General features: G+C 44.3%; 1 protein-coding gene across 1 annotated transcript in view; it reads left to right on the top strand.

Moving 5' to 3' along the window:
- plppr3b (phospholipid phosphatase related 3b) overlaps positions 1-23,313 on the top strand; it is a gene marked incomplete at both ends in the record, with an annotated part of 28,766 nt that extends 5,453 nt beyond the window's left edge. Inside the window, 6 exons of the mRNA XM_079245153.1 lie at positions 16,588-16,773; positions 16,857-16,983; positions 17,053-17,248; positions 17,319-17,376; positions 19,729-19,902; positions 21,988-23,313. Of these exons, the coding sequence (XP_079101279.1) occupies positions 16,588-16,773; positions 16,857-16,983; positions 17,053-17,248; positions 17,319-17,376; positions 19,729-19,902; positions 21,988-23,313 (2,067 nt within the window). The remainder of the gene's footprint in view (positions 1-16,587; positions 16,774-16,856; positions 16,984-17,052; positions 17,249-17,318; positions 17,377-19,728; positions 19,903-21,987) is intronic.
- Between the last annotated feature and the right edge of the window lie 1,017 nt (positions 23,314-24,330).

The raw sequence follows: 24,330 nt of genomic DNA, 5'->3' as shown, positions 1-24,330 counted from the left end.
AATAAACATGTTTACAGCAGGAATAAACATGTTTACAGTCGGAATAAACATGTTTACAGTAGAAATAAACACGTTTACAGCGGAAATAAACACGTTTACAGCTGAAATATACATGTTTACAGCTGAAATAAACATGTTTACAGCTGAAATAAACATGTTTACAGCAGGAATGAACATGTTTACTGCAGAAAAACACGTTTACAGCAGGAATGAACATGTTTACGGTAGAAATAAACATGTTTACCGTAGAAATAAACATGTTTACAGCAGGAATAAACATGTTTACAGCAGAAATAAACATGTTTACAGCAGAAATAAACACGTTTAAAGGAGGAATAAACGTTTACTGCAGAAATAAACACGTTTACAGCAGAAATAAACATGTTTACAGCAGAGATAGACATGTTTACAGCAAGAATAAACATGTTTACAGCAGGAATAAACATGTTTACTGCAGAAACAAACATGTTTACAGCAGGAATAAACATGTTTACAGCAGGAATAAATACATTTACAGCAGGAATGAACGTGTTAACAGCAGAAATAAACATGTTTACAGTGGAAATAAACATGTTTACCGTAGAAATAAAGATATTTATAATAGAAATGTACATGTTTATAGCAGAAATAAACACGTTTACAGCAGAAATAAACATGTTTACAGCAGAAATAAACGTGTACAGCAGAGATAGACATGTTTACAGCAGGAATAAACATGTTTACAGTCGGAATAAACATGTTTACAGCAGGAATAAACATGTTTACTGCAGAAACAAACACGTTTACTGCAGAAACAAACACGTTTACTGCAGAAACAAACACGTTTACAGCAGAAACAAACACGTTTACAGCAGAAATAAACACGTTTACAGCAGAAATAAACATGTTTACAGCAGGAATATACATGTTTACAGCAGGAATAAACATGTTTACAGCTGAAATAAACATGTTTACAGCTGAAATAAACATGTTTACAGCAGAAATAAACACGTTTAAAGTAGGAATAAACATGTTTACTGCAGAGATAGACATGTTTACAGCAAGAATAAACATGTTTACAGTAGGAATAAACATGTTTACGGTAGAAATAAACATGTTTACAGTCGGAATAAACATGTTTACAGTCGGAATAAACATGTTTACAGCAGAAATAAACATGTTTACAGCAGGAATAAACATGTTTACAGTCGAAATAAACATGTTTACAGCAGGAATAAACATGTTTACAGCAGGAATAAACATGTTTACAGCAGAAATAAACATGTTTACAGCAGAAATAAACATGTTTACAGCAAGAATAAACATGTTTACAGCAGGAATAAACATGTTTACTGCAGAAATAAACACGTTTACAGCGGAAAAAAACACGTTTACAGCAGGAATAAACATGTTTACAGTAGAAATATACATGTTTACAGCAGGAATAAACATGTTTACAGCTGAAATAAACATGTTTACAGCAGGAATGAACATGTTTACTGCAGAAAAACATGTTTACAGCAGGAATGAACATGTTTACGGTAGAAATAAACATGTTTACGGTAGAAATAAACATGTTTACGGTAGAAATAAACATGTTTACAGCAGGAATAAACATGTTTACAGCAGGAATAAACATGTTTACAGCAGAAATAAACATGTTTACAGCAGATAAACACGTTTAAAGGAGGAATAAACATGTTTACTGCAGAAATAAACACGTTTACAGCAGAAATAAACATGTTTACAGCACAGATAGACATGTTTACAGCAAGAATAAACATGTTTACAGCAGGAATAAACATGTTTACTGCAGTAATAAACACGTTTACAGCAGGAATAAACATGTTTACAGCAGGAATAAATACGTTTACAGCACGAATGAACGTGTTAACAGCAGAAATAAACATGTTTACAGTGGAAATAAACATGTTTACCGTAGAAATAAAGATATTTATAATAGAAATGTACATGTTTATAGCAGAAATAAACACGTTTACAGCAGAAATAAACATGTTTACAGCAGAAATAAACACGTGTACAGCAGAGATAGACATGTTTACAGCAGGAATAAACATGTTTACAGTCGGAATAAACATGTTTACAGCAGGAATAAACATGTTTACTGCAGAAACAAACACGTTTACTGCAGAAACAAACACGTTTAAAGCAGAAACAAACACGTTTACAGCAGAAACAAACACGTTTACAGCAGAAATAAACATGTTTACAGCAGAAATAAACATGTTTATAGCAGGAATGAACGTGTTAACAGCAGAAATAAACATGTTTACAGTGGAAATAAACATGTTTACCGTAGAAATAAAGATATTTATAATAGAAATATACATGTTTACAGCAGAAATAAACATGTTTACAGTAGAAATAAACATGTTTATTGTAGAAATAAACATGTTTACTGCAGAAATAAACATGTTAACAGCAAAAATAAACACGTTTACAGTGGACATAAACATGTTTACAGTAGAAATAAACATGTTTACGGTAGAAATAAACATGTTTACAGCAGGAATAAACATGTTTACGGTAGAAATGAACATGTTTACAGCAGGAATAAACATGTTTACAGTCGGAATAAACATGTTTACAGCAGAAATAAACATGTTTACAGCAGGAATAAACATGTTTACAGTCGAAATAAACACGTTTACAGCAGAAAGAAACATGTTTACAGCAGGAATAAACATGTTTACAGCAAGAATAAACATGTTTACAGCAAGAATAAACATGTTTACAGTCGGAATAAACATGTTTACTGCAGAAATAAACACGTTTACAGCGGAAAAAAACATGTTTACAGCAGGAATAAACATGTTTACAGCAGAAATAAACACGTTTAAAGGAGGAATAAACATGTTTACTGCAGAAATAAACACGTTTACAGCAGAAATAAACACGTTTACAGTAGGAACAAACACGTTTACAGCAGGAATAAACATGTTTACAGTCGGAATAAACATGTTTACAGCAGAAATAAACATGTTTACAGCAGGAATAAACATGTTTACAGTCGGAATAAACATGTTTACAGCAGGAATAAACATGTTTACAGCAGGAATAAATACATTTACAGCAGGAATGAACGTGTTAACAGCAGAAATAAACATGTTTACAGTGGAAATAAACATGTTTACCGTAGAAATAAAGATATTTATAATAGAAATGTACATGTTTATAGCAGAAATAAACACGTTTACAGCAGAAATAAACATGTTTACAGCAGAAATAAACGTGTACAGCAGAGATAGACATGTTTACAGCAGGAATAAACATGTTTACAGTCGGAATAAACATGTTTACAGCAGGAATAAACATGTTTACTGCAGAAACAAACACGTTTACTGCAGAAACAAACACGTTTACAGCAGAAATAAACACGTTTACAGCAGAAATAAACACGTTTACAGCAGGAATATACATGTTTACAGCAGGAATAAACATGTTTACAGCTGAAATAAACATGTTTACAGCTGAAATAAACATGTTTACAGCAGAAATAAACACGTTTAAAGTAGGAATAAACATGTTTACTGCAGAGATAGACATGTTTACAGCAAGAATAAACATGTTTACAGTAGGAATAAACATGTTTACAGCAGATAAACACGTTTAAAGTAGGAATAAACATGTTTACTGCAGAAATAAACATGTTTAGAGTAGAAATAAACACGTTAACAGTAGAAATAAACATGTTTACCGCAGAAATAAACATGTTTACAGTGGAAATAAACATGTTTACAGTAGAAATAAACATGTTTACTGCAGAAATAAACATGTTTACAGTAGAAATAAACATGTTTACAGCAGAAATAAACATGTTTACAGTAGAAATAAACATGTTTACTGCAGAAATAAACACGTTTACAGTAGGAATAAACATGTTTACAGCAGGAATAAACATGTTTACTGCAGAAATAAATATGTTTACAGCAGAAATAAACATGTTTACAGCAGAAATAAACATGTTTACAGCAGGAATAAACATGTTTACAGCAGGAATAAACATGTTTACAGCAGAAATAAACATGTTTACAGCAGAAATAAACACGTTTAAAGCAGGAATATACATGTTTACTACAGAAATAAACACGTTTACAGCAGAAATAAACATGTTTACAGCAGGAATAAACATGTTCACAGCAGAAAGAAACATGTTTACAGCAGGAATAAACATGTTTACAGCAGGAATAAACATGTTTACTGCAGAAATAAACATGTTTACAGTAGAAATAAACATGTTTACTGCAGAAATAAACACGTTTACAGTAGGAATAAACATGTTTACTGCAGAAATAAACATGTTTACAGCAGAAATAAACATGTTTACAGCAGAAATAAACATGTTTACCACAGAAATAAACATGTTTACAGTGGAAATAAACATGTTTTCCGTAGAAATAAACATGTTTACTGCAGAAATAAACATGTTTACTGCAGAAATAAACATGTTTACAGTAGAAATAAACATGTTTACTGCAGAAATAAACACGTGTACAGTAGAAATAAACACGTGTACAGTAGAAATAAACATGTTTACAGTAGAAGTAAACATATTTACTGCAGAAATACACATGTTAACAGCTTGTTTCAAAAATCCTTTTTTGGTTTCATAAGTCAGGCTTACCTTCATACCAACTGTTAAATTATTTTCAAACTTCTCTGTTTAAAAGTTATTTCATCTTTAAATTTGGCATATTTAGAGGCGTGTCTTTTTGATTGGCAGATAACCGATCTTCTGCTTCAAGTAAGAAGAACATAACTGCGGTTTTTAGCCGCTTAACAACATGACTTAGCTTTATCCTGCTTACCTCCGTTAGCTGGTTAGCTCCTTTTATCTCCGGGTTAGCTCTTAGCTAGCCACTGAGCTTCAATTCAGCTCTTCAGAAACCTACGGGGGCGTCATGAAGGCTCCGCCCATCTTTTATATACAGTCTATGGTTCTAACCCATTATTTCTTAGGTTTCTCATCACAACAGGATGATCTGGTATCACCACGTGGTCTTCTATTCTATTCTACAGTCATTTAGTAGACGTTTTTATCCAAAGCAATGAACATATGGATGAGAACGACACAAGCTTTTTTTCTTTCTTTTGTTGATGTTATAATACAGACGATTAATACCATAAAGTTTGTTGCAAAGAACTGGGCTAAGTTCTCCAACTTTCCAACAAATACAGCTAAACTAAGTGTTGAAGTTCTCCTTGAAGAGCTGAGTCTTCAGCTGGGTCTGAAAGTAGACAGGGACTCTGCAGAGCGGACAGAGTTTGGGAGATCATTCCACCATCGTGGAACAACAGAGGAAAAGAGTCTGGCTGGTGATTTAGTCCCACGTTGTGGTGGTAACACGAGGCGTCTTTCACTGGTGGAACGTAGCTGTGGAGAGGGAGTGGAGGTCTGGATTAGGGAGTGAAGGTAGACGGGAGCTGTTTGAGTTGTTGTTTTGTAAACCAGAAGCAGAGCTTTGAATCTGAAGCTCTGCAACTGGAAGCCAGTGAAGTGGGATCAGCAGCGGAGTGACATGAACCAGTTTGGGTTGGTTGAAAACCAGACGCGCTGCTGGTTCTGGATCATCTGCAGAGGTTTAACCAGCATGCAGGCAGACCTGCCAGTAGGGAACTGCAGTAATCAATGTGTGAGATGACCAGAACCTGAACCAGAAGCTGAGTCGTGTGTTCTGTCAGGTACGTCTGTGTGAGGGACCGAGCCGAAATAACCAGAGAAGCACAAGGAATTTTTTTTCAGAAAAATATAATGTCTACATTTATTTAACAAAAATAACTAAATGAATCTTTTAGTGCAATAACTTTGGGCCCATAAAAGAGGTCAAAGAAAACAAACGTCAACCTCGGCATTGATATAAGGAACTCAAACACTAACTGACCTACCCAACTGTGACACACAAGGGGGGGAGACAATACAATACTCTATACCAACTGTAACATAAACTTGTCAAAAAGTGTTACATGTAATCAGTTAAGACAATAAACTAAACAATCTGAAATTCCTAAATAATGCAAAACAACTGACAAACAATCAATAGAAAAACCTAAACCCCTCCTACACTTCCCTTCTATAAAAAAAAGATGGTTCTGCCCAATTAGGCCTCAGCCTGATTTAAGGAGCTCCAGTGCAGCCAGGACTCTTCTTTGGCAGGCTTGGGAACACCAAGGAACTGGCAACTCAAAAGGAAAGTATATTAACTGAAAGCAAAGCAAATTGATAAGGTGACAAAATAAACCAAATTAACAAGGTGACAATATATGTTACCTAAATGTGTGCACCCAGTTAGTCTACCCAACTAATAAAAATATAAAAAATGATAAAGTATCTTTAAAGTGTTTACATAATTGAGAAAAAAAAATTTAAAGTTACCAGACCTTTACTGTGTGGCAGCTCATGCTGCCCTCACAGTCTGATTCTCTTGATGTTGTAGAGAGCATATCAGCAGGTTACGGGCAACCGAGGCAACATGGACGTTAAAGGTCCATGTCATCAGCGTAAAAGCTGAGTGTCATCAGCATAACAGTGGTAGGAGAAGCCATGAGAGCTTCTAACTGCACAAAGTGTGGAGGTGTATAGTGAGAAGAGAAGAGGGCCGAGCACGGCTCCCCTGTTTTCATGTGATCTGGACACTTCTCCTCACCAGGATACTCTTTTTTTTTTTAAATAATAAATTTATTTATTGAAGACATACAATAGTAACAAACGTCGAGTTTCAAGTTATCCTCGATACATTTTTCTTTCTTTTTTTCCCCCTCAAAATGATAGGCCTATATTACACATTGAATCAGTCAATAGACATAAAATAAAGACCATTGTAGCCGATTGCTTCAATACCAGATAAACAAAAAAGAAAAAAAAAAAAGGTTTCAAAAAATAAAATAAAGATAACATAGAACTATAGTAATAGTTCTATGTTCTAATAGTAATAACAACAAGTAAATATTATTAGAACAATAACAGCAACAACAAAAAGGTTAGGGCAAGGTAAGTGGGTGGGGGATTAATCAGAAGGCATTGTTTGTAGTGATTTACAATATTCCATAAAAGATCCCCATTTACATTCAAACTTTTGTTTATGTCCTTTGATTATGAAATTAATTTTCTTAAGAAATTATAGGACATCATGGAACCAGTGAGATATTAAAGGTGCCTTAGAGGATTTCCAAAGTAATAAAATATTACATCTAGCAATATGTGATGTAAATGCCAAAATTTAGGCATGACTGGAATCAGTCAGAATGGAATTTACTGGAATGCCAAAAATAGCTAAATAGGGATTCATATCAACTTTAATTTTAAGAACTTTGGAAATGATTGTTGAATATTGGTTCCAGAAATTACAGAGTGATGGGCACAGAAAAAATGTGGCTCAGGTCGCATGGACTTGTATGGAATCTTTCACACTGATCTATTATCTGTGGGTAAATTTTTGACAAGCGTGACTTCGAATAGTGAACTACAGTATTTTAAATGGAATTTTAGTTGTAACCTAGCTGAGGGTGTGCTAGAGCGAATATTTGCTATTGCTTTCTCCCACTGTCGATCCGAAATGGTTACTCCCAATTCCTGTTCCCAAGACATTCTCATCCTTTCTGTTGAGTGTACATCCAAGTCCATAAGTCGTTTATAAATTACAGATGTAAATGACTTTGTTTTAATTTTGAGAGATGACAATTCTTCCCATGGTTGTGTACTTGGAAGAGAGGAATAAGATGGAAAAAGAGAAGATATACAATGTCTTATCTGAAAGTAGCGAAATAGGTGAGTAGCAGGAAGCTCATTCTCAGAGGACAAATCAGAGAAGCTTGAAAAGGTATTCTCTTTGAAAAAATCTGTAAAAGTTTTGATACCACAGTTTCTCCATCTCAAATAAGTAGCATCAAAAAGACCAGGAGGGAATAAGCGATTTTTAACGATAGGCATCATTAAAGACGCTGATATAAACTTAAAGCGATTTCTATTGTGACCATATTTTGAGAGTGGACGGTACTACTGGATTTTTTGTAAATCGACCGGGATTGATCGGCAGTGAAGAAGATACAAGAGCCTCTAGTGATGAAGAAGTACATGACTGGGATTCCAGTTTACACCATAGCAGTTCGCTTGACTGTAGCCAACATATTAATTTATGAATATGAGCCGACTAGTAATAATATAAAAAATTGGGTAACGAAAGCCCACCACTAAATGTAAACTTTTGTAAAAGTGACTTCCTAACCCTGTGATTCCTCCCCTCCCATAAAAATGAAGTTATATGAGGAACACTTGTCACAGGATCTGAAAGGTACAAAAGCAGGTCGTCTGCGTAGAGTGACAGTTTTAAATTAATACCAAAGCGAGAGATCCCTTGAAAGTCATTAAGTGAATGTAAAGCTATTGATAAGGGCTCAATGGCCAGGGCAAAAAGCAAGGGAGACAGGGGACATCCCTGCCTAGTTCCACGGGACAGACTAAAATAACAGAACCAACATCATTTGTACAAACACTAGCCTGAGGTGAGTCATATAACAATCGAATCCATGAAATAAAACGACTTCCAAAGCCAAATTTATGCAAAACAGCAAAAAGGTATGCCCATTCCACACAGTCAAAAGCTTTCTCAGCGTCATCCGATATCACTACTTCTGAATTGGTGGCGGAATGTTGAGCCATCATAACATTTAGCAAGGTACGAGTGTTATAAAACAACTGACGGCCTTTAATAAACCCATTCTGTTCCTCACTAATTATTAAAGGAAGAATTCGTTCCAATCCACCTGATAAAACCTTAGCGAGGACCTTGACGTCTACATTAAGGAGAGATATAGTTCTGTATGAGGAGCAAGATGTAGGATCTTTATCTTTCTTCAGAAGGACTGTAATAATAGCTTGAGAGAGTGTAGGCAGTAATGTTCCTCGGTCTAACGATTCATTGTATACCCAAAGTAACAATGGGGCCAACTGAACTGCAAACTTTTTTAAAAATTCTGCTGAATACCCGTCTGAACCTGGTGCCTTGCTATTACACAGAATTGATGGCATGTAAAATTTCTTCAATTGAAGGGGAGCATCTAGTTGTTCAGCCATGGTTGGATCAACAGTGGGTATAGCAAGATTTTTAAAGAAAAGAGACAGATCCGAAGCATTAGCCTTAAATTCAGATTGATACAAAGATTAATAATATTTTTGAAAATTTCATTTATTGCTTTTGAATCAGTAACCAAGATGCCTGAATTATCCTTAATTTGAGATATTAACCGAGAAGCTGATTGACGTTTCAGCTGATGAGCCAAAAGTCTACTAGGTTTATCACCATGTTCTAATAAGTTGCACATGTACGGAACAAAAGTCGTTCAGCATGAGTTGTGGAAAGTAAATCAAATTCCGTCTGTTTATGAAGATCCTGAGTGGAGTTATTTACAATCTGCCTGTCTATCTCAGTTATTCATTCATTCATTCATTCATTCATTTTCCGAACCGCTTATTCCAATTCAGGGTGGCGGGGAAGCTGGAGCCTATCCCAGCTGGCTTTGGGCGACAGGCAGGGTACACCCTGGACAGCTCGCCAGTCCATCGCAGGGCCACACAGAGAGATGAACAACCACACTCACTCACTCCTAGGGGCAATTTAGAGTGACCAATTAACCTATCATGCATGTCTTTGGATGGTTGGAGGAAGCCTGAGTACCCGGAGAGAACCCACGCATACATGGGGAGAACATGCAGACTCCACACAGAAAGGCCACTGACCAAACCAGCCAAGGATCGAACCAGCGACCTTCTTGCTGTGAGGCCACAGTGCTAACCACTGCGCCACCGTGCAGCCCTATCTCAGTTATCTTGTCCATTAATTCTTGAAGCTTGGCTCTACGTTCTCGATTGGAATTGACAGAAAAGGAGATTATTTGTCCACGCAAGTAGGCTTTCATAGATTCCCATAGCAATGAACATGAGATTGTCATTTTTATTAAACCCAATGTATTCATCAATTTTTGATTATATAAAATTATTAAATTTCTCATCGGCTAACAATAAAGAATTTAACCTCCAAGGGGAGGAAAAGAAAGGTCAATTTAGCAGTTTAATATCAATACTATGTGGCGCATGATCAGAAATGATAATTGGATGATATTCAGTTAAAGCTATTTTAGAGATGAGAGAATTATCAACAAAAAAATAATCTATACGCGAAGATGATTGGTGAACCCGAGAGTAAAAAGGATTAGGATCGTAGAATCTAAAAGGATCGGTACATCCATCGGGGCAAAAAAAAAAAACATATATAAACATACAAAGTACACAGAGGCCTAAACCACATTTAACCCAATAAATCCCTTCACCCCAAAGCACAGCAAACGGTCCTATCCCCAAACGATAGAGACAGCAGCGCAAACTCCTAAATGGAGCCACTAGAAAAGTGAAAAACTTCTGACTGTATTGCAAAACACTAACCAGCTATACACAGTCGCTCCTGCAAAGCAATATATAAAAATAAATGGCACTTATATTTATAAAATAAATATAAATATATATACAAAAACCGTGAAGTGGAAGAAAATAAATAAAAAACTTATTATTGTACAAATACTTATCGTACAGATTAATACTACAAAGTAAAGGCTAAAGATCTTTGACTGATAATTCTACAGATAAAAAATAATAGTGATAATAATAATAATAATAATAAATAAAAAAAAAAAAAAACATTTGTAGTTTACTGTTATAGATCAGTCACATCTCACCCAGATGGGACAAAACACAGGATCTGGAACAAGACTGTCACTGTCCCAGGTGGCGCAGTTATTGTCTTAATGTAAACTTTGGCTTCCCCTGGCGAGGTGAAATCGCGCTGCACCCCTCCATAGGTGATGCGCAGTTTTCCTGGATGGAGAATACCGAATCAGACTCCTTCAATGTCCCGCAGCTGGCGGCGAACATTGTTAAAGGCAGCACGAGCACGAGGAGTCTTTGTGGTGTAGTCGGGGAAAATGGAGATGGTCATATCTCTTACCTTGATTCGCTGTTGCTCCCTGGCACTCCGGAGGATATCGACACAGTCTGAGTAGTAGTGTAATCTAGCCACAATAGCACGGGGGCCTTCACCCGGTCCAGGTTTGGAGAACAGGGAGCGATGTGTGCGATCCACAAGTGGCTGCTTGGTCAGTTTAAAAGCCTCTTCCAAAAGATTGTTCACATATTCACAGGACAGAGTGTGATTCTCTGGGACTCCTACAATACGGATATTATTCCTACGGGAACGTGACTCCAGGTCTTCACACTTGTTTTCCAGTTTGACCATTTCTTTGGCCATGTTTTCTACCTGGGAGCGAGGTGAGATATCATCTGTGCAACTAGAAAGAGATCGCTCCATATCCGTAATGGTGCCCTTCAGTCCCGTGAAGTCTTGTTTCATCGTAGTAATATCAGACGAGATTTTGGTTTTGAACATAAGCAACTCTGATTTAATCGATACAAGATTTTCCCCAAGAGCTGCATGTAGTTCATCTTTGAACATAGATTTGATCTCCTTGCAAAGAGCAAAAAGTAAATCCGCCTTGAGGCCAGTAACATCGGCTTCGGCCAGCGGCTCCACATGTTGCCCCGTACTGGGCGCAAGTTGCGGTGACGATCTAGCAGAAGGTAGCAGCAGGCCGCGGTTGAGGTTGTTGGGTGTTTGCGTTCTTAGCAGATTTAGGTATTGTTGAAATTGTTCGAAAAGTTAAAAAGTAGTCTGTTATATGTTTAAGTTCATTAAATGTGCCTAAAATACTGGATAATGACAAAACTATGCAGGAGCTCTTTGTCATGTGTCTTTTCACATGGTCCGCTAAACTGGAAGTCCTCCTCACCAGGATACTCTGAAGGATCTTCCTGAGGGGTAGGACGTGGACCAGGAGAGGACAGATCCAGAGATGCTGAGCTCAGAGAGTGGAGAGGAGAACCTGATGGTTGGTTGGGTCAGAAGCAGCCGGAGGGAATCGGTAACAGACAGGAGAGCAGTTTCTGTGGAATGGCCTTGCCTAAAGCCAGACTGATGTGGATCAAAAAGGTTTTCATCATGGAGGAACTGCAAGACCTGACTGAAGACTGCACGCTCTAGCAGTTTAGATAAGAACGGCACCAGTGGGACCAGCCGGTAGTTTCCAACCTGGACTGGGTTGAGTGTGGGTTTCTTCAGCAGCGGGGTGACCCGAGCTTGCTGGAAGACAGAGGGAAAGACCAGGTGTATTACCAGGTGATCTGGTTTCACCAGGTAGGCTGGTATCAATTCAATACAATTCAACTTTATTTATATAGCGTCAAATCACGGCAATGCCATCTCAAGACGCTTTACAGACAGAGGGGAAAACATAATGAAGGCCAATTCATAACAGCCTATATAAGGAAACCAACAGATTGAGTTGAGTCCAACTCAATCTCCCATCCTGAGCAAGCACACTGGCAACATTGGGAAGGAAAAAAACTCCCTTTTAACAGGAAGGAAACCTCCGGCAGAACCCGGCTCAAGGACAGGCAGCCATCTGCCTCTGCTGTGTGGGGGGAAGAGGACAGAAAGACAACAGACAACAGGAACTGCTACTCCCGGCCAGGGAGACCTGCTGAGACAGGAGACATACATGTTAATGATGCTACACTGTTATGGGGGGGGGGGGTAAAAGAAAGAGATAAAGAGAAAAAGAAAGAAGCTCAGTGTATCAGGAAATGTCCCTCAGCAGTCTAAACCTATAGCAGCATAACTAAGGGATGCTAACCATCCCTAGCTATAGGACTTATCAAAAAGATAAGTCTTCAGCCTAGTCTTAAAGGTGGGGAGGGTGTCTGCTTCCCTAACACTAACTGGGAGCTTATTCCATAAGAGAGGGGCCTGATAACCAAAGGCTCTGCCTCCTGCTCGGCTCTTTGAGACTCTAGGAACCACAAGTAAGCCTGCAGTCTGCGAACAAAGTACTCTGCTTGGTATATAAGGAACAATGAGGTCTTTGATATATAGTGGTGCCTGGTTGTGGAGGGCTTTATATGTAAGGAGAAGGATTTTAAATTCTATTCTAGATTCAACAGGCAGCCAATGAAGAGAGGCTAAAACTGGAGAAATATGATCTCTCCTGCTGGTTCTGGTCAGGACTCTGGCTGCAGAATTCTGGATCACCTGAAGGCTTTTCAGGGCATATTTAGGACAGCCCAGTAATAGAGAGTTACAGTAATCTAGTCTTGAAGTAACAAAAGCGTGAACCAGTTTTTCTGCATCACTCTGAGACAGAATGTCCCTAATTTTGGCTATATTACGTAAATGAAAGAAGGCTGTTTTAGTAACCTGCTTAATATGTGGACCAAAGGACAGGTCAGGGTCAAATATTACTCCAAGGTTTCTCACTGTAGCACTGGAAGCTAAAGTAATGCCATCCAGGTTCATTACAAAACCGGAAAATTTAGCTCTGAGTTTTTCAGATCCAACGAGAATTACTTCAGTCTTATCTGAGTTTAAGAGGAGAAAATTTCTAGACATCCAAGTCTTTATGTCTATGAGACAATTTTGTAGCCTATTGGGCTGATTTGTTTCATCTGGTTTAAAGGATAAGTATATCTGAATATCATCTGCATAACAATGAAAGTTTATTCCATGCTGTCTAATAATTTTGCCTAAAGGGAGCATATATAGCGTGAAGAGTATTGGTCCAAGTACAGAACCTTGAGGAACTCCATGACTTACTGTAGTTTGGGAGGAGGACTTGTCATTTACATGAACAAACTGAAGTCTATCAGATAAATATGATTTAAACCAGCTTAACGCTGTACCTGTAATTCCAACCACCTGTTCTAGTCTCTGTAACAGAATGTTATGATCGACTGTATCAAATGCAGCACTAAGATCAAGCAAGATAAGTACGGACACAAGTCCTTTGTCTGAGGCCATAAGAAGGTCATTAGTAACTTTCACTAATGCCGTCTCAGTGCTATGATGAGCTCTAAATCCTGACTGAAACTCCTCGCATAAATTATTTCTGCTCAGGTGGGCATGTAGCTGAGCTGAAACTATTTTCTCCAGAATTTTGGACATAAACGGGAGGTTAGATATAGGTCTATAATTTGCTATCACCTCTGGATCCAGAGCTTGCTTTTTAAGTAAAGGCTTGATTACAGCAGTTTTAAATGATTGTGGTACATATCCTGTCACTAAAGACATATTGATAAGACTTAGTAGTGATGTATTAATTAAAGGGAAAATGTCCTTAAAGAGGCTCGTTGGGAGAGGGTCTAAGATACAGGTGGATGGTTTAGATGAAGCTATTATTTTAGTTAATTCAGAGGGTTGGACAGGACAGAAACTATTTAGACACAAGTCAGATCCTGGTTCTAAGGATGCTTCGGAGACCACAACAGGCTCAAAATTATAGGTAGAAGGAAGAATATTGTGAATTTGATCTCTAATAGTATCAATTTTATTCCTGAAAAAATACATGAAATCATCACAGCTAAGTGAGAAAGGAATACATGGCTCCACAGCGCTCCGGCTCCTAGTAAGCCTAGCTACACTGCTGAAAAGAAACCGAGGGTTGTTTTTGTTTTCCTCTATCAATGATGAATAATAAGCTGTTCTTGCCGTACGTAAGGCTTTTTTGTAGACAATTTATTCTATTCTAGTCATTTAGACGCTTTTATCCAAAGCGATTTACATATGAGAGTGAGAGCAACACAAGCAGGAAATCAGACATTAGAGGACATCGTAGGAAGGTGATGGTGGACTGTCCAGTTGGACGCAGGTCCTTCCATGAAGTGCTACAGGCTTTTTTTTTCTTTTTTTTCTTTTGTTTACTCCCTTCCCACTCCATAATACCATCTATGTTAAAATACAAAGAATTAATGCCATAAAGTTTATTGCAAAGAACTGGGTGATAAAGGGCAGCCTTGGCGGAGTCCAACCCTCACCGGAAACGAGTCCGACTTACTACCAGCAATGTGGACCAAGCTCTGACACCTGTCGTACAGGGACCGGACAGCTCGCACAAGGGGGTCCGGTACCCCATACTCCTAGAGTACCCCCCACAGGAGCCCCCGGGGGACACGGTCGAATGCCTTCTCCAGGTCCACAAAGCACATGTAGACTGGTTGGGCAAACTCCCATGCCCCCTCCAGGACCCCAAAGATGGTATAGAGCTGGTCCACTGTTCCACGACCAGGACGAAAACCACACTGCTCCTCCTCAATCCGGGATTCGACTATCCGGTGGACCCTGCTCGGATTAGTTTCCGGTGAGGGTTGGACTCCGCCAAGGCTGCCCTTTATCACCGGTTCTGTTCATAACTTATATGGACAGAATTTCTAGGTGCAGCCGAGGTATTGAGGGGATCTGACTTGGTGGCCTCAGGATTGGGTCCCTGCTTTTTGCAGATGACGTGGTCCTGTTGGCTTCATCTGGTCGTGATCTCCAGCTCTCCAACGATTCGCGGCCGAGTGTGAAGCGGCCGGGAAGAGAATCCGCACCTCCAAATCTGAGACCATGGTCCTCAGCCGGAATAGGGTGGATTGCCCTCTCCGGGTCGGGAGTCAGGTCCTGCCTCAAGTGGAGGAGTTTAAATATCTCGGGGTCTTGTTCACGAGTGAGGGAAGGATGGAGCGTGAGATGGACAGACGGATCGGTGCGGCGTCTGCAGTAATGCGGACTCTGCGCCGGTCTGTCGTGGTGAAGAAGGAGCTGAGCCAGAAGGCGAAGCTCTCCATTTACCAGTCGATCTACGTTCCTACCCTCACCTATGGTCATGAGCTGTGGGTAGAGTAGAGTAGAGCCGCTGCTCCTTCGCATCGAGAGGAACCAGTTGAGGTGGCTCGGGCATCTGGTCAGGATGCCTCCTGGACCTCCCTGGTGAGGTGTTCCAGGCACGTCCCTCTGGGAGGAGACCCCGGGGAAGACCCAGGACACGCTGGAGGGATTATATCTCTCGGCTGGCCTGGAAACGCCTCGGGATCCCCCCCGCAGAGTTGGCAAATGTGGCTGGGGAGAGGGAAGTCTGGGCTTCCCTGCTTAGGCTGCTGCCCCCACGACCGGACCCCGGATAAGCGGCAGAAGATGGAGGTGATCACCTGTCAAGTCATTGACTAATAAAGACTTATTTGGGAGGGATCTAATATCCAGTAGGCCACACTTTATTGTCTTATTTTCAGATTTTATTAGATCCATTGTTTTTATTTTTATGAGGTTTTCACGATTAACCCCAGAAGTGTTTTTGTGTTGTTTAATTCTTACTGCTGGGGAGTTGTATAAGGTCGGAATGGGGTTTTGGGTGGGCGGCTGCAAGTGGGATGCTGCAGGTTTTCTGGGATCACCAGGTGGTTTAGTATCACCAGGTGGTCTTCTCTCCATCAGTCTTTGAACAATGACGGATTTTCAGGATTAAACTTCCTTCATGAAATTCTGCAAACTGTGACTGTTTGTTTTATTTCTTTCTTTGTTGTTTGTTGAATTTTTTACTTGCACGTTGTTTTACTCATGGTTTTGTTTGTTTACTGTCTATTCTTTGTTTACCCATTTGTTCATTGATGACTAGTTTGTTTACTTGATTGATTGTTTGTTTACCTGTTTATTGACTTGTTTACCTGGTTGCACACAGTTGCCCATCGTGGCTTCTTCTATGGTGTCGCTGTACTTCCTGGAGCTGACTGATGCGGTCCAACCGGCTCAGACCGCTTTCCGTTGCCATGACAGAGATCTCAGCATGCCGTACGTGGATGGAGGAGACGAGCTGATCCCGCTGCTCATGCTGCTGAGTCTGGCTTTCGCCGCTCCGGCTGCTTCAGTATCCCCATCACGTTTTCTTACTGGTTATTGATCCGGATCAGAAAACAGAACCATGAGGATCAGCTGATCTCTCTGTTGCAGATCATGCTGGTGGAAGCGGTGACATTCTGCCTGAAGACCCGCCTCAACATCCGCAGAGATGAAGGAAGCATCACAGCTGGAGGCTGCAGCTTCAACTCCTTCCTGAGGAGGACGGTCCGATTCGTAGGTACGCTGCTGCAACACACCTGCTGACCAGTTCATCTTTCTGTGGACTGATGCCCGTCTCTGTCTTCAGGTGTCCACGTGTTCGGGTTGTGTGCGACGGCGTTGCTCACCGACGTCATCCAGCTGTCAACGGGTTACCACGCCCCCTTCTTCCTCACCGTCTGTAAACCCAACTACACTCTGGCGGGGGTGTCATGTGACCAGAACGTCTACGTCACCAGAGACATTTGCTCGGGACATGACCAGCACGCCATCATTGCTGCCAGGTGCCGCCTTGGCTTTCCATTTGTGTTATTGATCAGTTGATAACTGATCAGATGTGTCTCTTCTCCCCAGGAGGACGTTTCCCTCCCAGCACGCGACCCTGTCGGCCTTCGCTGCTGTTTATGTTTCTGTAAGTTCGACGACTTTCTGGACATTTGTCTCAGTTTGTCAAAAACAATGTCAACCCACCAGTCCACAAACCCTGGTTTCACGGAGTCTGAGGACTTCACAGGGCTCTGATGTACCAGTCCAGCAGGAACCGGATCCGTGATGGACCAGGTAAAATTGGGTCCAGTTATTACTGGTCCCTCTTGTAGCAGTAGGACTACTGTTCCCACAATGCTTGGGTGAATGCTCGGTATGTGGCGCCTGGGTATGAGGAATAAAGACGGTTCTCAAGCAAGTCGACCTGGTCGTGAGACTTCTTTATACACCTCTGACTCTCCACAGTCCATTAGACCTTACCAGGTTTTTGCAGCCCGGGGTCTGACACCATCTGGAACTGCAGCCTGGTTCTGGTCCAGTTTCTCCAGGTTATTCATGCTGTTGGCTTTATTTTCCCTCCCAAACTACCATCTTCATCACTGCTTTCATCTTCTTCAGACTGTTTTGTAGCCAGCCAATGACAAAGAGCTCATATTGGATCTTGTCCTTAGGATTGAAAGCATAACGCTTCCCCCTTAAACTGTTTCAGACAAACAACCTGAGAAAAGACAAAGTTTGGTTTTTAAAAGCTGACAAGTAGGGCTCCACCTCGGGACGTTTTGATTTATTGTTTTCATATAAAATCTTGTACAATCTGCGGGTATCACATTTTCATACTACTGTGCATGACTTACCTGCCAGTTAGCTGTTTATTATCCACATTGGCGCTGAGAGACACTAAGGGAAACTTTTTTCTGCACAAGACTGTGTCTCATCTTTGAAACGTCCCAGTGGCAGCTGTGTGAGGAGGCGAAGCAGACTGATGTCACGCTGCCATCCAGACACATTCAGGAACAAGAGTGGAGCAAAGTGACTGAAATCTGTCTGAAGGTCACAAAGCCGTTTCTGAGGCTTCAGCCCTTCATACATCCAATCTGAGCCGTCAACCAGGCAACTGGGAACGGACCTTCTTCAGAGTGCTTGGCCTCCCAGTGTTACTGTGAGAGCACAAAGACAACTCATCCAGGAGCCACAGTAGAAGCCAGAACATCATGTAAAGATCCTGCTAGGATCCTGCTTGCTAGCGGGTACCGGCCACGCTGCAGGTGGCGCTAGCGGGTACCGGCCACGCTGCAGGTGGGGCTAGCGGGTACCGGCCACGCTGCAGGTGGGGCTAGCGGGTACCGGCCACGCTGCAGGTGGAGCTAGCGGGTACCGGCCACGCTGCAGGTGGGGCTAGCGGGTACCGGCCACGCTGCAGGTGGAGCTAGCGGGTACAGGCCACGCTGCAGGTGGGGCTAGCGGGTACCGGCCACGCTGCAGGTGGGGCTAGCGGGTACCGGCCACGCTGCAGGTGGAGCTAGCGGGTACAGGCCACGCTGCAGGTGGGGCTAGCGGGTACAGGCCACGCTGCAGGTGGAGCTAGCGGGTACAGGCCACGCTGCAGGTGGGGCTAGCGGGTACAGGCCACGCTGCAGGTGGGGCTAGCGGGTACCGGCCACGCTGCAGGTGGAGCTAGCGGGTACCGGCCACGCTGCAGGTGGGGCTAGCGGGTACCGGCCACGCTGCAGGTGGAGCTAGCGGGTACAGGCCACGCTGCAGGTGGGGCTAGCGGGTACAGGCCACGCTGCAGGTGGGGCTAGCGGGTACCGGCCACGCTGCAGGTGGAGCTAGCGGGTACCGGCCACGCTGCAGGTGGCGCTAGCGGGTACCGGCCACGCTGCAGGTGGGGCTAGCGGGTACCGGCCACGCTGCAGGTGGGGCTAGCGGGTACCGGCCACGCTGCAGGTGGGGCTAGCGGGTACCGGCCACGCTGCAGGTGGGGCTAGCGGGGACATGGAGACGGGCAGTGGAAGGCGGAGAATCTCCATATTTCTTGGGATCTTCTGCACGATTATTTTTTAACTTTCTGCTACACCAGAAGGTGGTTTCAAGTGGTTTTTAGGATCCTGGTATCCGGTTTCTGCTAAACCACCTCCTCTGTTTCACGAAATTTTACAGCTTTTTGTAAATAAAGTCCAGTTTTAGCCTTTCTGTTGGAAATCCAGACCGGCACTGTCCAGTTGGGTTCTTGGTTCTGTTGGAAATCCAGATGGGTCCCGTCCAGTTGGTCTTTGGCTCTACTAAGAAACAGATAAATAAATTTTATTGTTTAGTTTAAAAAAAGTCAAAATGTTAAAAAATTTAATTTGCTGAATGTAAAACGAGAAGCTGCCAATTGGTCAGAATGCAACAGGGGTGGTCTGGTTCTGGTGGACTGGTTCTGGTTCTGGTGGACTGGTTCTGGTTTGGGTGGACTGGTTCTGATTCACGACTTAACTTCCCTCCTCTCTTTCAGATGTACTTCAACTCGACGATCTCAAATGGAACCAAGCTTCTGAAACCGGTTCTGGTATTTGGGTTTTCTATCGCGGCTGGACTGACGGGTCTGACCCAGATCACGCAGCATCGCAGTCACCCCATCGATGTCTACGTGGGCTTCCTGATTGGAGGATTCATTGCTGTGTACCTGGTGAGTTCTGACACCTCATTGGTTCGTTACTCTGTCCACTCAGGTTTGCCTCTATAACTGGTCACCATGGAGACCACAAGGAGTTTTTATATATGACATCACAGTTCAAACGGATCAGGACCACGTATGAAGGTCGGATATAGACCTGGAACGCTGAAGCTCAAACATCTAATGTGAGTCCCGCCTGGAGAGACCAGGTCTGAGCTGCAGGAAAAAATCTTACCCAAACCCCCTGAGGCCACCCTAATCCCCCTGAGGCCACCCTAATCCCCCTGAGACCACCCTAATCCCCCTGAGACCACCCTAATCCCCCTGAGACCACCCTAATCCCCCTGAGGCCACCCTAATCCCCCTGAGACCACCCTAATCCCCCTGAGACCACCCTAATCCCCCTGAGGCCACCCTAATCCCCCTGAGACCACCCTAATCCCCCTGAGACCACCCTAATCCCCCTGAGGCCACCCTAATCCCCCTGAGGCCACCCTAATCCCCCTGAGACCACCCTAATCCCCCTGAGGCCACCCTAATCCCCCTGAGACCACCCTAATCCCCCTGGGACCACCCTAATCCCCCTGAGACCCCCTGAGACCACCCTAATCCCCCTTAGACCCCCTGAGACCACCCTAATCCCCCTTAGACCCCCTGAGGCCACCCTAATCCCCCTGAGGCCACCCTAATCCCCCTGAGACCACCCTAATCCCCCTGAGACCCCCTGAGACCACCCTAATCCCCCTGGGACCACCCTAATCCCCCTGAGACCCCCTGAGACCACCCTAATCCCCCTGAGACCACCCTAATCCCCCTGAGACCCCCTGAGACCACCCTAATCCCCCTTAGACCCCCTGAGACCCCCTGAGACCACCCTAATCCCCCTTAGACCACCCTAATCCCCCTGAGACCCCCTGAGACCACCCTAATCCCCCTGAGACCCCCTGAGACCCCCCGAGACCACCCTAATCCCCCTGAGACCCCCTGAGACCCCCCGAGACCACCCTAATCCCCCTGAGACCCCCTGAGACCACCCTAATCCCCCTGAGACCCCCTGAGACCACCCTAATCCCCCTGAGACCACCCTAATCCCCCTGAGACCCCCTGAGACCCCCCGAGACCCCCTGAGACCACCCTAATCCCCCTGAGACCCCCTGAGACCACCCTAATCCCCCTTAGACCCCCTGAGACCACCCTAATCCCCCTGAGACCCCCTGAGACCACCCTAATCCCCCTGAGACCCCCTGAGACCCCCCGAGACCACCCTAATCCCCCTGAGACCCCCTGAGACCCCCCGAGACCACCCTAATCCCCCTGAGACCCCCTGAGACCACCCTAATCCCCCTGAGACCACCCTAATCCCCCTGAGACCCCCTGAGACCCCCCGAGGCCACCCTAATCCCCCTGAGACCCCCTGAGACCACCCTAATCCCCCTGAGACCCCCTGAGACCACCCTAATCCCCCTGAGACCCCCTGAGACCACCCTAAACCCCCCTAATCCCCCTGAGACCCCCTGAGACCACCCTAATCCCCCTGAGACCCCCTGAGACCACCCTAATCCCCCTGAGACCCCCTGAGACCCCCCGAGACCACCCTAATCCCCCTGAGACCCCCTGAGACCCCCCGAGACCACCCTAATCCCCCTGAGACCCCCTGAGACCACCCTAATCCCCCTGAGACCACCCTAATCCCCCTGAGACCCCCTGAGACCCCCCGAGGCCACCCTAATCCCCCTGAGACCCCCTGAGACCACCCTAATCCCCCTGAGACCCCCTGAGACCACCCTAATCCCCCTGAGACCCCCTGAGACCACCCTAAACCCCCCTAATCCCCCTGAGACCCCCTGAGACCACCCTAATCCCCCGAGACCCCCTGAGACCACCTTAACTTGACAGGTAAATAAACATGAGGTGTGCAACAAGCAACAGTCATGTGACTTCCTGCTGATTGGTGAGGATCAGTTCCAACATTCTGATTGGTTGCAGACAGACAATCAATGAAAACTGCTGCTTAAGGAAGGGATTAGAAAAAGGTCACAGGTTGCTGTTGTGTTCTGATTGGACGATTCAGTGATGATGTCATTTCCTCTTCTCTAGGCACTTCACGCTGTCGCCAACTTCAAGTTTTCTGATGACATCACTCAGGCTCCGCCTCCCACGCTGCTGAAGAATGACCCCCTTCGAGCGTTGACGGAACGAGGACACGACTCGGTCTACCACAAGGGCCCCGCCTCTGCCTCCGAGAGTAACGATGAGATCGCGGCGGCCCCGGCCCCCATGGAGCGGCTGGAGGGCCTGGTCCCCCTGCAGAGGGAGGAGGACTCCATGGGGAGCCTGAAGAGGGCCAGCATGGACGTTGAGCTGCTGGCCCCCCGGAGCCCCATGGCGAAGGAGACCATGCTGACTTTCAGTAACACACTGCCCAGAGTCAGTATGAAGATGGACGATGTCGCCTGCTCAAACGAGGAAACAGAGAACCCGGTCCAGCCGGTCCAGCCGGTCCAGCGGCGGCTAAAGGCAGTTCAGGTCCCGCTGGACCCGATGCGGTCGCTGCAGCTGGTTTCAGAGTGGAAGCAGAAGTCCATGGAGATGCGAGGGCAGAGCACCCAGGACGAGGACGCTGGCGAGGATACTTCTGAGGGCGGTTCTGTTGGGACCGATGGCGGGGGGTCTCAAATCCTGAAATATCAATTGGCGGTCCAGTCTGAGAGAGGGGGGCCAGGTCGCAACCCCACTCCACCTCCATGTTGTGCCAAAGCGGTGCCGACTCCTAGACCTCCACAGATGCCTGAAGTGGGACCCCCACCGGTGTCCCCAAAGAGCGCCCTGACCCGGGCCAAGTGGCTCGCCATCCGGGACAAGACTGGTAAGGACGGACCGGGTCGTGGCTCTAGTGGACAGCCGCGCCTCATGCAAGTCATCACCATGTCAAAGCAGCAGGGTTTTCTCCCCCCCTCCTCTTCCGAGACCAGCTGTGGTTCTCCGTCCACTGTCGACTCACCAAGGTATCGCCCCCCGGCCGAGCACCCCCAATGGGACGGGATCGTCCCCGTGGATGCCCACGCCCGCCATCATCCAGTTGGCCAGGTACCCCACCCACCTCAAGCCCCACCCCTCACTGGTAACACAAATCCATGGGAGTGGGCATCGGTCTCCAACGGGGATGAACTGCAAGATGCCAGAAGCAACCGGAACTGGGTTGACCCGGCAGGCCGCAACAGCAGCTTTTGCTCACGCCGATCAGCCTCCCCCAGCACCGCCATGGACCCTGTCTCTGTCCTGCCGCAGATGGAGACATCAGCCAAAGCTCAGCACAGGGAGACGGTCATGATGCGCAAGACAGCGCTAGTTCTGCTGGATCGAGAGATCCAAAACCAGACGGAGCAGGAAAACTACTACAAGAGTTTACACCTGTCTAAATGAACGCCTTAATCAGACACGTCACTATGCATCAACTCGGTTCAAATAGAACCAGAACCAGGACTATGGACATGGAAACAGGTCCAACACAGGTCTGTGACAACGTTCATGTTGCTGGTTCTCTGGGTCGTTTCCATTGCCATCCATCCAGCAAATAACCCAAAATCAGAAAGACAACTTTACACGTGGAACAAACCAGAACCACCTTAACAATCCATCAGAGCTATAGTCATCTAGCACAACCAGAACCATTTAGTCGAGTCTAAACTCTGAACCAAAACAAAAAACACCTGAGCAACTCACCAGAACCAAGCCGCAGAACCCGAACCCTGCACCAGAGCCATACAGCGGAGCCAGAACTATTTTTATATTTGCTGTTGTTGCATTTGTGTTGTGATTGCTCAGTTGCCATAGTGATTCTCATTGTCCTCTCTGAATGGTCCTGTTGCTACTGACTCAAACTAAAGTCTGCAGAACCAAAAATCTAAGGATCCGTTCGGTTTCAAAATAGAGTGAAACTGGCCGGAAGGACCTCATCTGGGTAGCTGTTTGTTCCAGAAGGGCCTGTTCAGGGTAGCTGTTGATAAAGGGGTCAGAATGAACGGGTCAGGATGAACGGGTCAGAATGAACAGGTCAGGATGAAAGGCTCCGAATGAACGGGTCAGAATGAAGGGGTCAGAATGAACGGGTCAGAATGAACGGCTCAGAAGGAACCGGTCAGAATGAACGGCTCAGAATGAACAGGTCAGAATGAACGGCTCAGAATGAACGGGTCAGGATGAAGGGGTCAGAATGAACGGGTCAGAATGAACGGGTCAGGATGAAGGGGTCAGAATGAACAGGTTAGGATGAACGGCGCAGAGTATAGGGGTCAGGATGAACGGGTCAGGATGAACGGCTCAGAGTCAAAGGGTCAGAATGAAGGGGTCAGGATGAACGGGTCAGAATGAAGGGGTCAAAATGAACGGCTCAGAATGAACGGCTCAGAATGAACGGCTCAGAGTTAAGGGGTCAGAATG

The sequence above is a fragment of the Telmatherina bonti genome (genome assembly GCF_933228915.1).
Source record: "Telmatherina bonti genome assembly, chromosome: 8".
Lineage (NCBI taxonomy): Eukaryota > Metazoa > Chordata > Actinopteri > Atheriniformes > Telmatherinidae > Telmatherina > Telmatherina bonti.
The sequence above is the reverse complement of the archived record's forward strand: the minus strand, read 5'-3'. Positions and strand labels throughout refer to the sequence as shown.